General features: G+C 35.9%; 2 protein-coding genes across 2 annotated transcripts in view; one reads left to right on the plus strand and one right to left on the minus strand.

The window, feature by feature from the left end:
* Window positions 1-1,211: 1,211 nt before the first annotated feature.
* otop2 (otopetrin 2) overlaps window positions 1,212-12,744 on the plus strand; it is a 35,731-nt gene continuing 24,198 nt past the window's right edge. Inside the window, exon 1 of the mRNA XM_056250538.1 lies at window positions 1,212-1,361. The gene's annotated coding sequence lies outside the window, so the exon portion shown is untranslated. The remainder of the gene's footprint in view (window positions 1,362-12,744) is intronic.
* zgc:112148 (uncharacterized protein LOC550424 homolog) lies at window positions 8,250-12,172 on the minus strand. Its single transcript, XM_056250551.1, has 7 exons — window positions 12,067-12,172; window positions 11,792-11,862; window positions 11,511-11,655; window positions 10,310-10,399; window positions 8,835-8,960; window positions 8,577-8,705; window positions 8,250-8,505 (listed from the first exon to the last, which is right to left on the minus strand). The coding sequence occupies exons 1-7, from the start codon at window positions 12,076-12,078 to the stop codon at window positions 8,479-8,481; spliced, it is 600 nt and encodes a 199-aa protein (XP_056106526.1). The 5' UTR covers window positions 12,079-12,172; the 3' UTR covers window positions 8,250-8,478.

A 12,744-nucleotide genomic window follows, 5' to 3' on the forward strand; every position in this document is an offset into this window, starting at 1 on the left:
TCATATGGAACCAGAGTGGAACTGCAACCAGTTCAGAAGCCGGCAGTTTACTGAGAGTTGAAGTTCTCCCCTTATTAGACATTCTCTGGGGTAGTCTTGCACATTTTAGAGTGGCCTTTTATTGTGGCCAGCCTAAGGCACACCTGTGCAATAATCATACTCAGCATCTTGGTATGCCACACCTGTGAGGTGGATGGATTATCTCGCCAAAGGAGAATTGCTCACTAACACAGATTTAGACAGATTTAAGATAAGATTTTTAAACTATTTGAGTGAAATAGGCCTTTAGAAAAAGTCTTAGATCTTTGAGTTCAGCTCATGAAAAATAAGGGCAAAAACAAAAGTGTTGCGTTTATAATTTGGTTCAGTGTATATCTGCAATATATTACACATGCAGCACCATATCTGATCACATATGCATCTATATATTATAAAGTGTATTACTGAATATAAAATTACATACATTATTAGTAATATATTAATACAATATATTATTCTGTATATTTATAAATGTACTGTTAAACCATTTAATATATTGATTGTTCATTTATAGGGAAATATATTTTCTTTTCATAAGGGATGGCTTGATGATTTTAAAATGTCAACAGTGATTACTTCTCAAGCCAAGTCATTTTATCTGTATATTCGCTGTCCGTGTCGATTCAAAACAGAAAATCATTGTCTTAAAGCAACTCATTTGTCAAGGGGGGGAAAAAACTGGAAGGAAAAACCTTAATAAGCATCTGTCCATAAACTCAGTAATGCCTAAATATTATCTAGTTAGCTAGTCCGTAGTCCATTTAATACAATTGCATGTTAAATCAATAAAATAAGTTGATTCTCCTTTCTAAATTTTTAACATTAACAAAATATTGTGCAAACTGTCAATGAAGAGGTAGAGATAATGATGCAACAATTGTACAATTGCAAAAATGTAAAGTCGTTAAACCAGTCCAGACTGTCAGATTAAAAGTGGATCTGTGGATCCTTTGATAAAAGAAAGTATGACTCATTTTAAGGGTTATTGCCTTCATGACGCAAGCTAGAAATTATTTTAAAAAGAAATGAGAGTTGTCTTTTATAGAGTGAAGAAAAATGGACTAGTTGTGTATTTGAAGGTCGTATAAACAACATGTGTTGTAAAAGAGTAAAGTGAGCTACCCAATGAGATAATTTCTGGGAATGTCTGTGTTTGCCAATGAGGCATTCAGAGATTGCAGAACCAATTTAATGCTCGTTTTCCAAGAACTTCGACTGACCTGAGGGTCAAAGGTGGCTTAGAAAGTTTGAGACTCCTATAAGAAGGCCTTTATTCTGTCTGGGAGTGGATTTTGACACTTGTCGGCACAAGGAAGAGTTAAGTAAGTAAGTATGTTTTCATTTTGTTGTTTCCGGTCTCCGGTAACTTAAGCCTGCTTTGAGCTAAAATGACAAATGAGTGTTTTAAAGTTTGTAGAAATGAAGACACGTTACTATTAATGCCATTACATCATTGGATGAGAGAACGCTCTCAAAGCAGCTGTTTAATATTAATGACCCAATATATACTTTTCAATGCTTTCGAAGAAAATCTGTAGTTGGTTGGTTTGGTCAGCAAAGTTAAGAATGAAATTGATTGAATACTTATTGATATGGATCACCCATCCATTTTATTGGTCAGTGTTTTTTTGTTTTTTTACTATTGTGCTTTTTATTTTATTGTAAAAAGCACATTGGTCAACCTGGGTTGTATTTAATGGTGCTGTTTGATCAAAATTGCCATTGCCAATTGCTTTCCAATGCAAGTGAAGAGTCCAGTGTTGATCAATATTGGAGTCAGCCAATGGGTCGTCATCCCTACATAACCCGTTCTGTCCTCAAACTTTTCTTTAATGCTAACAAACACACACACAAAACAGTTATGGAGTAAAGCCTGTGATTTAGGGTACATTTACACGACAACGATGTACTAAAAATGAAAAGAAAAAAAAATCCTTTCACGTACAGCTTTGTGACAGTGTTGTCAAAATTATCATGATTTTAACTGTAAAAATGCTATGGTTAAAATGTTATTTGGTTAACAGAAAGTTTCTGTACTATATACGGTGATTAACTGTGATAGACCTAACTGTACATTTAATGTAATTGTACAGAAAAATACCATTTTTGGAAGTGAAAAAGACCAAGTCATTGGATAATTTACAGTGAAAAACCGTAAATTGACATTCCCACAATTCCACTTCACATTTGATGTATTTAGTTTTTTTCTAATCAGTTATGTACAGTATGGTTTTATGTTAAATTACAATAATGTTGTTAAATTAATGTTTATCGCATTTAAAAAATGTCATGTGTGTTACCATGATGGTGTTTAGTGTTTGTGTGAATGACAGCTTAATTTTTTGCTTGTGATGAGTTTTGATTGATCATGTGACTCTCATCACAGCCGTGATTGGTGGTTGTCAGTATATTACAATAGTACAAAACAGATTTTAGTGCTTTAACAGGTGGGTAAATTAACATTATATCACATAGTGAAACATGTTCATTACTGTAAATTTAAGTTAAGGCTGAAAAACTTTTGCTATTTTATATATTAAATTTCTTTTTTTCTACAAGTACACTGCTGTTTTTTTACCGTAAATTTAAAAGAATTTTTGTTATAATGCGTTCACACGGATCAGTGAAACCGGCTAAAAACGCTGTATTATTCATGTCAGGCCAGTAGATGGCGATGTCACTTTATAAAGCAGGGGAAGTTAGGCTGAATCCGAAATCGCCCCCTAAACCCTCATTCACTATTCCCTACGTTAGTCCACTAATACTGTCCACTTTAAGGAGTGAATGAAAACGAGTTAGTGAATTTGGACAGCCGTTGAGCGTACATCGGTTGTACACTCGTTATTGCAGTGCAATGTGGGATTGAATGAGTGCACTCGATAACGCCCACTATGGTTTCGGACACCTCTACAAATGGATGTCCCCTCAAATAACGCCCTATAGGGGACGATTTGGGATTCAGCCCAAGTGTCCTGCAGACTGATACTTGTGCACTTGATAACGTCCACTATGGTTTCGGTTCCAACCCAGCACACTTGCCTGTAATTATCAAGTAACCTGAACAGCTTGATTAGCTGGTCTAGGTGTGTTTAATTGTAGTTAGAAGTCCCTGTTGTACTACTGTACTAGTGCGTACATTGTCTTTCTTTACAACAGGGAGCTCCAACTCAACAGGTAATTAAATTAAATTGATTCACTTTATTGTCCCCAGAGGGGAATTCTTTTCCACAGGACTGCACTTGTTTAACACACACAACATAACCAATATAATACAAAATACATAATGCGGAGAAAAAAATTAAATAATAATTAATGACAGCATTCATGTAAAACACACGCACATAAGGTCACTGTTTTCACAAATTCACGTTTTTGTAGTTTACACACTGAGACGGTAATGGTATATTTTCCAAAAACGTTCACCTTGATACCCGTTCTCAAAGGTTTGTGTTTTCAGGCTCCCAAAACGGCATTGTCGTGTAAATGAACAGCTACAGCACATATAAAGTTTTCTGTTTTTAGTTGAAACCGGTGTCTTGTAAATGACACCCTGTACCCAGCAGGCACAGTACGTCAATGTGACGCCAGGAAGATGTTGGACTCCAACTAATCCAACGTCAGTCAGAAGTCATATTTTGGTTGAAAATGAAAGTCAGGTTTATTTATTTATTGTTTATTTGAATAGGGACAGATACAAAAGAACATAGATTATTACATAAAGAACAATCCGATGCCTGTATCACAGTGTTTATAGCCAAGGCTAATTCAGGTTGACGTCTAAACCCAACGTTTGTTTGGTGTCAAGCTCCAACGTCAGACAGATGTTGAATTTTGATTGGAATAAGCACCGCAAAAAAATGTGACATGCATGGCAGCACATTAAATCTGTGAAGATCCCAGCAGAGGAGTAAACAACTCAAACAGCATTTCCAGCTTCACTTATTACTAACCAGATTTACTTTATTTAATTTCCGGTTTAATGAAATCAATAGTATATAAAATATAGTATTTTAAGTCAACATGATGGTGGTTAACGTTTGCTTTAGTTGCTGTTGGACTCTTGACCCTTAACTTTATAGTATAACATTTTCTCTGGCTGCTATAATTGTGTTTATAAAGCATAAATGTTGTTGCTAAAAAAGCCATGAGATCAGGTGATGTTGGCTGTTTATTGATGATAACAAGGATGATAGAGATATCATCATGTAATTGCCTGAATCCCAAAGTTTTGGTTATATAACACTTGTGTTATTAAAGTAGTTTTATAATAGAAGCTGTTTAATTTTACATCATGAGAGCAATGTTGTTTATCAAATATTATAAAGGATTGTAAAAACATTTAGTGCATTCAACTTTTTCCTCTACATTATTATTATATAAGTATCAGTGTATGACTCTCAACAATGGTGACAATAAATTATATGCTTCTTGCTGCAGTGCATGCTGGGTACCACCAATCAAAACTCACCCATATCTCCCAGCATGCATTGCGGCATTAATAAATTATGCAGCTGGATTTTTTGTAGCTTGTTTTATCCTCAGAGTTGACCTGATTATCAGGATATTTTATTTGATTTTCACCATTGTTGAGATTCATATGCTGTTTCTTGATGTCTGTGTGTGTCTAAGTTCTGCCATAGATGAAAGGTTTTTGTGCACTAAACAGTCTTTAAAAACCAAGTATATTATTTGATAAACCACATTGCTAGATATGCTGTAGAATCAAATGATAAGTCCTATATAATCAAAGCATGAGACACTGAATAGGATCAGGGATTCAGGCAATTGCATTCTGATATCATCATCATCAATAAACAGCCAGCATCACCTGATCTTAATTTCTCATGGCTTGTTAACCTTCAACAATTGTGCTTTATAAACACACAATTATAGCAGCCAGAGAAATTTTGTACATTAATGAGTCAAGGGTCAAGAGTACAACTGAAGCAAACGCTAACCACCATCATGGTGACTTTAAAATACAAAATATGATTTCATTAAAATGGAAATTAAATAAAGTAAATCTGGTTAGTTTTAAGTGAAGCTGGTAATAAGTGTACGGCCATGCATTTCATCTTTTTGTTTGGTTTATTACAACCAAAATTCAACGACTGCCCAACGTTGGAGCTTGACGTCAAACAAACATTGGATTTAGACGTCAACCTGACTTTCGTTTTCAACCAAAATCCAACGTCTGACCGCCGTTGTAGTCTATATCCTGTGCCTGCTGGGTTAGTACGGTGCAAAACTGACTGGTGGAGATTGTTACATATTTGCGTTTGCTGTTTGCTTATATTGAGCAAGTTACGTTGTGCACATATATAAAATGGACTCTTTCACATGACTGGATCATATGGGCATGAACACTCAAAAGGGTCTGAGGTTAAACACCTGATGATGCTGTTTCATGATTAGTCCAACCATCATCACTGATGTATTATCAAGCTGTTGCGTCTGTGGAAAACCAGTCTTGATTTTCCACATTTTGCTAGGAGAGTCCCTGAAAATTGGTGCTTAATTGGTGGTTGTCCCGTAACTATATAATCAGTTTATCATTGAAGTATCTCACTGTAACAGATGTTGTCTTATTTAAACAGATATGACAGATAGACATCAGCTATAATAGATCAAAGGCAATTATGTCGTTGCATGCAATGGAGCGCAAGGTGATTAAAGTGCTATTGTAATGGGATTAGACCGTGTTGATACCATGATACCAGGAGCTGTTGATATCAACAAACATTTGATTATCTTTTGGCGTCGAGTGTGGTGATGATGATGGATGAAGATGGCTTTACGTGCAGCGCATTAGTGAGCCGATCAGAGCTCAAGTGAGAATATGCCATTCACTTTCTACATCTAAACTGCGATTTAAGGAAATTAATAGGAATGCACGATATATCGGTCGCCATTTCGGTATCGATATATGTTAATTTTTAATGTTATCGTTATCGGCCCGATAAAATAATTTGGCCGATATATTAAAGCTGGTAAATAATGTATTATTTCCTAAAGCTGAGACACTTCAGATGTTCAAGATTGAATTGCTTGAAATATGATTGGAATCACTTTGAAAAAGGAAAATACGGTTCAGTGCAAGACAAGTCTGTAACATCATGGACATGGATTTTAATGGTAAGACTTTTGTTTTTTGTAATCAGGCTCTCAAAACGTATATATAAATTTGGATTTAGATTTATCTGCCAATATATCGATTATCGGCTTTCAAATATAAAGAATTATCGGTTATCGGTATCGGGCAAAATTTTCATGTCGGTGCATCCCTAGAAATGAAGGAAAGAAATTGATATAAGTATAGTTGATATTCATGTTTGCTTCTCAAAACATTTAGGATCTTTAAGATATTTTTGCTAAAATATTCTTAGTATATATGTTAGTCATCTAAAATAGCAAACACATTGTTACAATTTATTTATTTATTTTTGGTCTCAGTTGTAATATTGTCAATACTGGTTTATGTCTAGAAAACATAATCTTGTACGTGTTTGGTGTGCTCACATGAGACAAACAATACCCCGGGACAATAAGGGTTCTGGTTTACTGGAATAGAGATTACGAGAAAGCCGAAAGGCCAGAGAACCAGCATGTCAACACTTTCAAGGAAAGGTTTAAAGTCTCCCTGTAGTCAATCATTTTATCCCTTAAAACTCATCTTTGATCACCAAAACGACATATTAAAAAAAAAAATCCTTGGGAAAAAAAATTCTTCATGCCTTAAAATATCTTGGATGTAACTCTACACCCTTGCCTCTTTTAGTATGCGTGGTTCTATGAATATTCAAATGAGCCCCGCCTCCACTCACTCACTCAGCTCAGAGATCCACTGGTTGACGATCACACGTTGATCTGATTGGTTACAAGGTAGTGTGTGACGTCAGAAACACCAGCGATTTCAAACCGTGTGTTTGAGACTGTCTTTGGTTCACTGCAGTTTTAAGGAGGAAATACTCAGCAATGCTGTCGACTTATGAATTTACACATGGTTTGTCTTAAAGCACATTAAAAACACCACATAGACATATAAACAACATTAAGAGCTGTATTTTCACCACAGATGCTCTTCTTCCCTCCCGGTGCTTCTAGATGTTTTCGCTTTGGTAAAAATAGTGAGGATCAGCAAAGACGTTGTTCAGAATTAATGTCTTTTTAACGAAAAAGCCTTGTTTAGAAAGTATAATATCTACAAAATGCATTAAAATGAAAGCAACCACTTTATATATAATTCATTCTGCTTATGTTTCAGGCTCATAAATACATATTAGCTGAGATAAACTGAGTGTCTGAATTACCACGCTAAATTAAGCTGGCGTTGGTGTCTGTTAGCATTGCATATTCATTATATTCATAGATGTGACAGAATAGGTCAATTTGATTTGTAGAAATCATGGTCTAAACAATCCTTGAGCCAGTTTCACTGGGTTCACAAGACCAGCACAGCGGACTGACTTCTCAAAGTACCTTAAAATGAAACTTCCCAGCTTAAAAAGCCTTAGACTTCTGATTGATCTGTACTATTAGTTACTATAAAACCTCTTTTAAGTGGCTGCACATGATGGTTGTTTGTTCATATATTCTCTAAATTCATCAAATCGGACCTACTTCTGAATGTTATATCGCAGCTCTCTAACAAATTTTGTCATATGAGAAGTCATATTTTACTGTGCACAGATGTCATTACTCAGTTTATGGACAGTAGCGAACACAATTAAATCAGGCGAACTACTATAACAACTCAAAAAACAGTCACATGACCTAAAAGCTTTTCAAAATTGATCAGTCACAACCTTATGAGAGTCAAATTCAGCAGGTAACACACAATTTAGACTTCTATCCTAGCTATACGAAGTGACTAATCATCCAAAGTTATTCAAATGATTTGTAATGTAAATAAACATATTTATGATTATTCATAATGAAAATGATTGTAAATGTTAAGGTGCTTTACTATACGTGTCAAATCTCCCTATTCTGTGGGCAATATATGTTTAAGCACATTCTCACTTTTAGTACTTTTAGTATCTAAATATATATTTCCTCGAATATTGATTATAGAAAAAAGCAGCTTCGATCAGGTCAGATTGTCCAGAGCGAGAGAGACACCCGGAGACCAACCGAAGAAACACCACAAACTCAAGAAGACTTCGTGATGCTTTTTGATTAGAATTATTATTCAGACTTATTCTCCAGTGTTATCTGAAATTATACATTTAATTTGAATATATACAAATTATTATCCAACAAACAGTCACATACTGATAGGTCTGTATGTAAACGCAAACACAGTTTGACCATTTAAGCAAAAAAGAAAGAAAATCTTTTCAGTGGAAACATGAAGAAATAATAATTTACCATAAGAAATGACAATGATTAGATTGAAAAACAGACGCTAGTCAATAACATTCGGTCAGCCACGTCACATCAGGGTCCCTCCGGTTGGTTTAATACCTGGAAGAGAATAAAGAACGGTTAAGAAATATTTATGAATGCATTATGTATGGGATAGTAGTTCTCTTCACCTTTTTGAAGAGCTTAAAGCCGAAGTAGTTCGTTGCCATGTTCCTCAGTTTAGTTCCACCGCCTACTTTACATCTCACATATCCGTACAGGTTAGCCCACTGCAACACAACTCCCATTATCACAACCGCCTGCTCACACACACACGCACAGAGAGAGACACACAAACACACACGTCAGGAAGGTTACAGCTCACAGAGGTTTTTCACAGTAAAAAAACCCCAGCACAAAAAATAAAAATAAATAAAAATAAAACTCACCAACCACTTTATGTTGAGGGACAAAAGGGAGCTGAACACAAAGAAGCCCCAAAACACCGGACACACGATCAGACCGAACCAGAAAATGCGGGATTCAGAGTTTGAGACCACCTTTTTACTGGCTTCCTATGAGAAAATACATCAAACGAGAATTAGAGAAATAGTTCACTCAAAAATACATTCTCCCTTATGCGTTTTAAATGTGTGTTTGTTTTGATGGTCCACTTTAGACATGTTACTAACCAGAAGTAACTTTGCAACTACATGTCAACTAACTCTCATTAGAGCATTAGTAGATAATAGACTGTTTGGGTTAGGAGAATAAGTTGACATGTAGTTGTGAAGTTACTTACAGTCCAGACTGATCTCATGAAATGGCGTATGTATGACACGCCAATTCGTATTTCCATTTTTGGCGTGCTATCAACACGCATAATCGCTTTCCAGCGTGTTTATCAACGCCTTTGACTTAACGTTATATTACTGTATTATGCATATATAAATATATGACCTACCCCAACCCCGTCCCTAAACCTACCCGTCACTGGGGTTAATACCATTTATGAGTCTTCTCCTACCATCCTAGGAAAAGAAATATCGCTCCACAGATGTAGATATAGATTTTGCTTCGTTTCGCTCGGACATTTAACGGCGTAGACATACACGCGGAATCACTCGGACATTTAATGGCGTAGACATACACGCAAAAGATTTCGGCGTGGACATACACGCGGATATTTCAAAATGCGTATAGATAACACGCCACTTGAATTGAAAGTGGCGTGTATGTTTACGCAAAGTCATGATGTCATGTTGCACAGTCAGTCGAATGTCTAAAGTGGACCATCGAAATAAAGTGTTACCAAATTATTATTTTTTACGTGTTTTTTAAGAACCTTTGCACGACTTTTTTCTCTCTCCATAAAACGATGGTTCACAATGACAAGCTCCAAAAAAAAGGACAAAATTACATAAATGTATGCATGATCAGCATGTGCAGATTGGAGAATAATGTTTGAGATTTTTACTGTTTTATTGTTGGCAGTAAATATGTTTTTAAACTGTTCTTCACACAAAGCTCTTGTGTGACTTCAGAACAATTTAATGGTGTTGTTTTATTCTGTTATCCTGAACGCCCTTCCTTTAGTGTTTCATAGAACAAAGAGAGTTCAGAATTTGTTTTTCATATGAATTATCTGTTCCTTTAATATTTCAACACTGCGACTCAAGAGGAAATTCCTCTCTTTAAAATAGTTACACAACTGAAGGTGTTGTGCGCTCACTAACAGTGACGAAACATGACCATTAAACTTTGATCGAGTGGCGATAGCTATAGCTATATATTAAAGTTGTACATTACCTCAGAATTGTTAGTGAGAATCATAAACTTGATTTTTATTATATGGTTGCCTTACAGAGTTGCAAAAATGCTTAATTTCCTGCAGTATTGTAAAGTTGTGGGTGGCGAGACTCACTGATCTGGATTCAAACATCCATTGACTGCGACCGTCTTCATCAACCTGATTCCACCATCTCAAGCCCACCAACAGCCGTCCCGTCACGTTCTCAAATAAAAACAACACACACACACACACACACAGTTATAGAGAAGAACAGGTTTATTATACATTCTTGAAGTCTCATCACAACCCGTTTTTCTTCTATAAACTGGTGCGTTTCAATGGGACTTTTATTTTGACAGGCTAATTGTCTCCGCCCATTCCGACATGATGATGTCAGCAAAAATGGAAAATTGATTCAAAGACAGAGCAAGTAATTTTGATGAAAGATTAACGAAGACTAGCACTTTTTAAATTTGGAACAACATGCATAATAAGACCAGGAACATGGTGCGCTTCGGTCATTTTTGACCGGAAAATTTTACATTTGGTTTTTTTTGGAATCGGGATGGTACGAAACTTGGTAAAGGTTTTGGCACTTGCTGTGTGAACACACACACGAAAAAATCATGGACATGATTCGAACAGGTTAAATGGTCCTGAAAAAAATAGGCACATTGTGCTCTTCGTGGTCAAAAACGAGCGCATTAAAGTACCTTTGGTGCTGCAGGAAAACAAAATCTCACTGAAACCTCTTTTTTTTAGATATAAAGCTCAAATTTTGAACAACTTGTTTAGAGTTATGGCTTTGATTTCCTCACAGTTTTAGAGTAAAACATGTTTTTGAAAATATATATTTCATATAAAAATTGAAAATAGTATTTTTGCACATTTTCCATAACAATGAACGTAAAATTCTGTAACTTTTTTTTTAAGTTCACTTTTTAAAACTTGTTTCACTTCAGCAATAATCTGCCAAGCGTCGTCTTCGAAAAGAGATCAAACTTCAGTCTGTTGCTAACTTGCTATAAAGCATTCATGATTTACCACGGCTTAAGTTGGACATTTAATTTTCAGGTCTATGCTCAAAAAGTGATACATGGATTATAAGTACAGCGTAAATATAATTTAGTACCATAAAATCCCCTAAAAATACAAAATATTAAATCAAAAACATTATCAAACTATATAGTACATTGATTTCCAAATTATTTTGATGAAACATAACGTCGACTAATTTGGAACAACATGAAAAGACCACGAACAGTAAGAAAGAAATTAAGTAAGTACGTTAAGAAAGTGAACGTAAGATTTCGTGTTGATTCCACATGCTCACCTTTACTGTCCAGAAGTCACATGACAGAAGTAAAATGATGGTGACCATGTTGCCAATAAAACTTCGGCTGAGAAACTCGCAAAAGAGGTAGATCATGACTGCACTCGTGCGGAAGAAAAGGTGAAAGAAACAGGCCAGAGGGTGTCTGAGAAAAACAACATATTATTCTTTATCATTCATTCTTTACGGGGAAACTGCTCTGTGTACTATATGTACAGTTTTAAATGTCACTTAATGTCAGTTTCTCTAGTCCATTTGTTTTCCCAAACCTAAAAACTCACTTGATATTTGATTTCTTCTGCCTAAATGCAGTTTCATCCTCATGAAATAATGGCACTTCACCCAGAGAGTCCTTCAAAACAAACAGTTTTTAGCACTTTTACATCTTTTAAAGTGTCTCTTTATATTAGTGCAACGGTTATTTAGTTATATCCTTCATCCACAAGTCATGCAACTTGACAACACATGCAGAACTCGACATGTATACGACCATATTTAAGCATTGAGGGCTCTTTAATAAAAGATTTTTTTAAAGGAAATATAAGTGACAACTCACCTGTCTGATCATGTTGGCGAAGGTAGTGTTATTTCCTGCTGACGTGTATGTAAACACACGTGTCCACACACACTCTCTCTATGAGAAGCAAAAGTTAGTAATATTTAGAGTTGTGACGTTCGCGAACGAACCGATTCTTTTGAACGGCTCATAAACATGAACGATGGGAGCCGAGTCGCGGCTGGAGGGGAGCCGTTCTTTCTGTCGTTCTTTTTTCATGCGTGTTTCACACAGATGCACACAAATTAGCTCCTCAGTTATAGGGGAAGGGGCGCACCCAGCGCAGGGGTGCTACTGCCTAAAGGGGCTTTCACACAGGACGCGGAATGGGCTGCGCTGCGCTGCGCTGGCCGCTGGGTTCAGCGTTGCCCTTCAGATACAACGCGAGTTGCGCTGCGCTATGCCAGAGCAAAGTAGGCAGAGTTTTCAAAAACCTTTTAAGCGGGAGTTCTATGTATTATATATATATATACACACACACACACACACACACACACACACATATATAACATCGAAATCAACACACGAATCATGAGCTCAGTTCTTTTTTAGAATAAAACATTTATTCAAACATTAAAGCTGACACAAAGGAACAAATTATTAATATATTAAAACACACCTGACATGCCAACTTGAATGGAGATATGTCTCCATGACACCGCTTTTCTGCCGATGTCC

The sequence above is a fragment of the Rhinichthys klamathensis genome, unplaced genomic scaffold (assembly GCF_029890125.1).
Source record: "Rhinichthys klamathensis goyatoka isolate OS25496 unplaced genomic scaffold, OSU_Roscu_1.1 h1tg000070l_1, whole genome shotgun sequence".
Classification (NCBI taxonomy): Eukaryota; Metazoa; Chordata; class Actinopteri; order Cypriniformes; family Leuciscidae; genus Rhinichthys; species Rhinichthys klamathensis.

Bases quoted from the DNA above. Each gene is read 5' to 3' on its own strand.
- zgc:112148 (XM_056250551.1), bottom strand. The intron at 11,656-11,791 runs GTGAGTTTTTAG...TGTTTTTCTCAG, and splicing joins CAGAAGAAATCAAATATCAA to ACACCCTCTGGCCTGTTTCT. The intron at 8,961-10,309 runs GTGAGTCTCGCC...ATTTTCTCATAG, and splicing joins GGATGTTTGAATCCAGATCA to GAAGCCAGTAAAAAGGTGGT.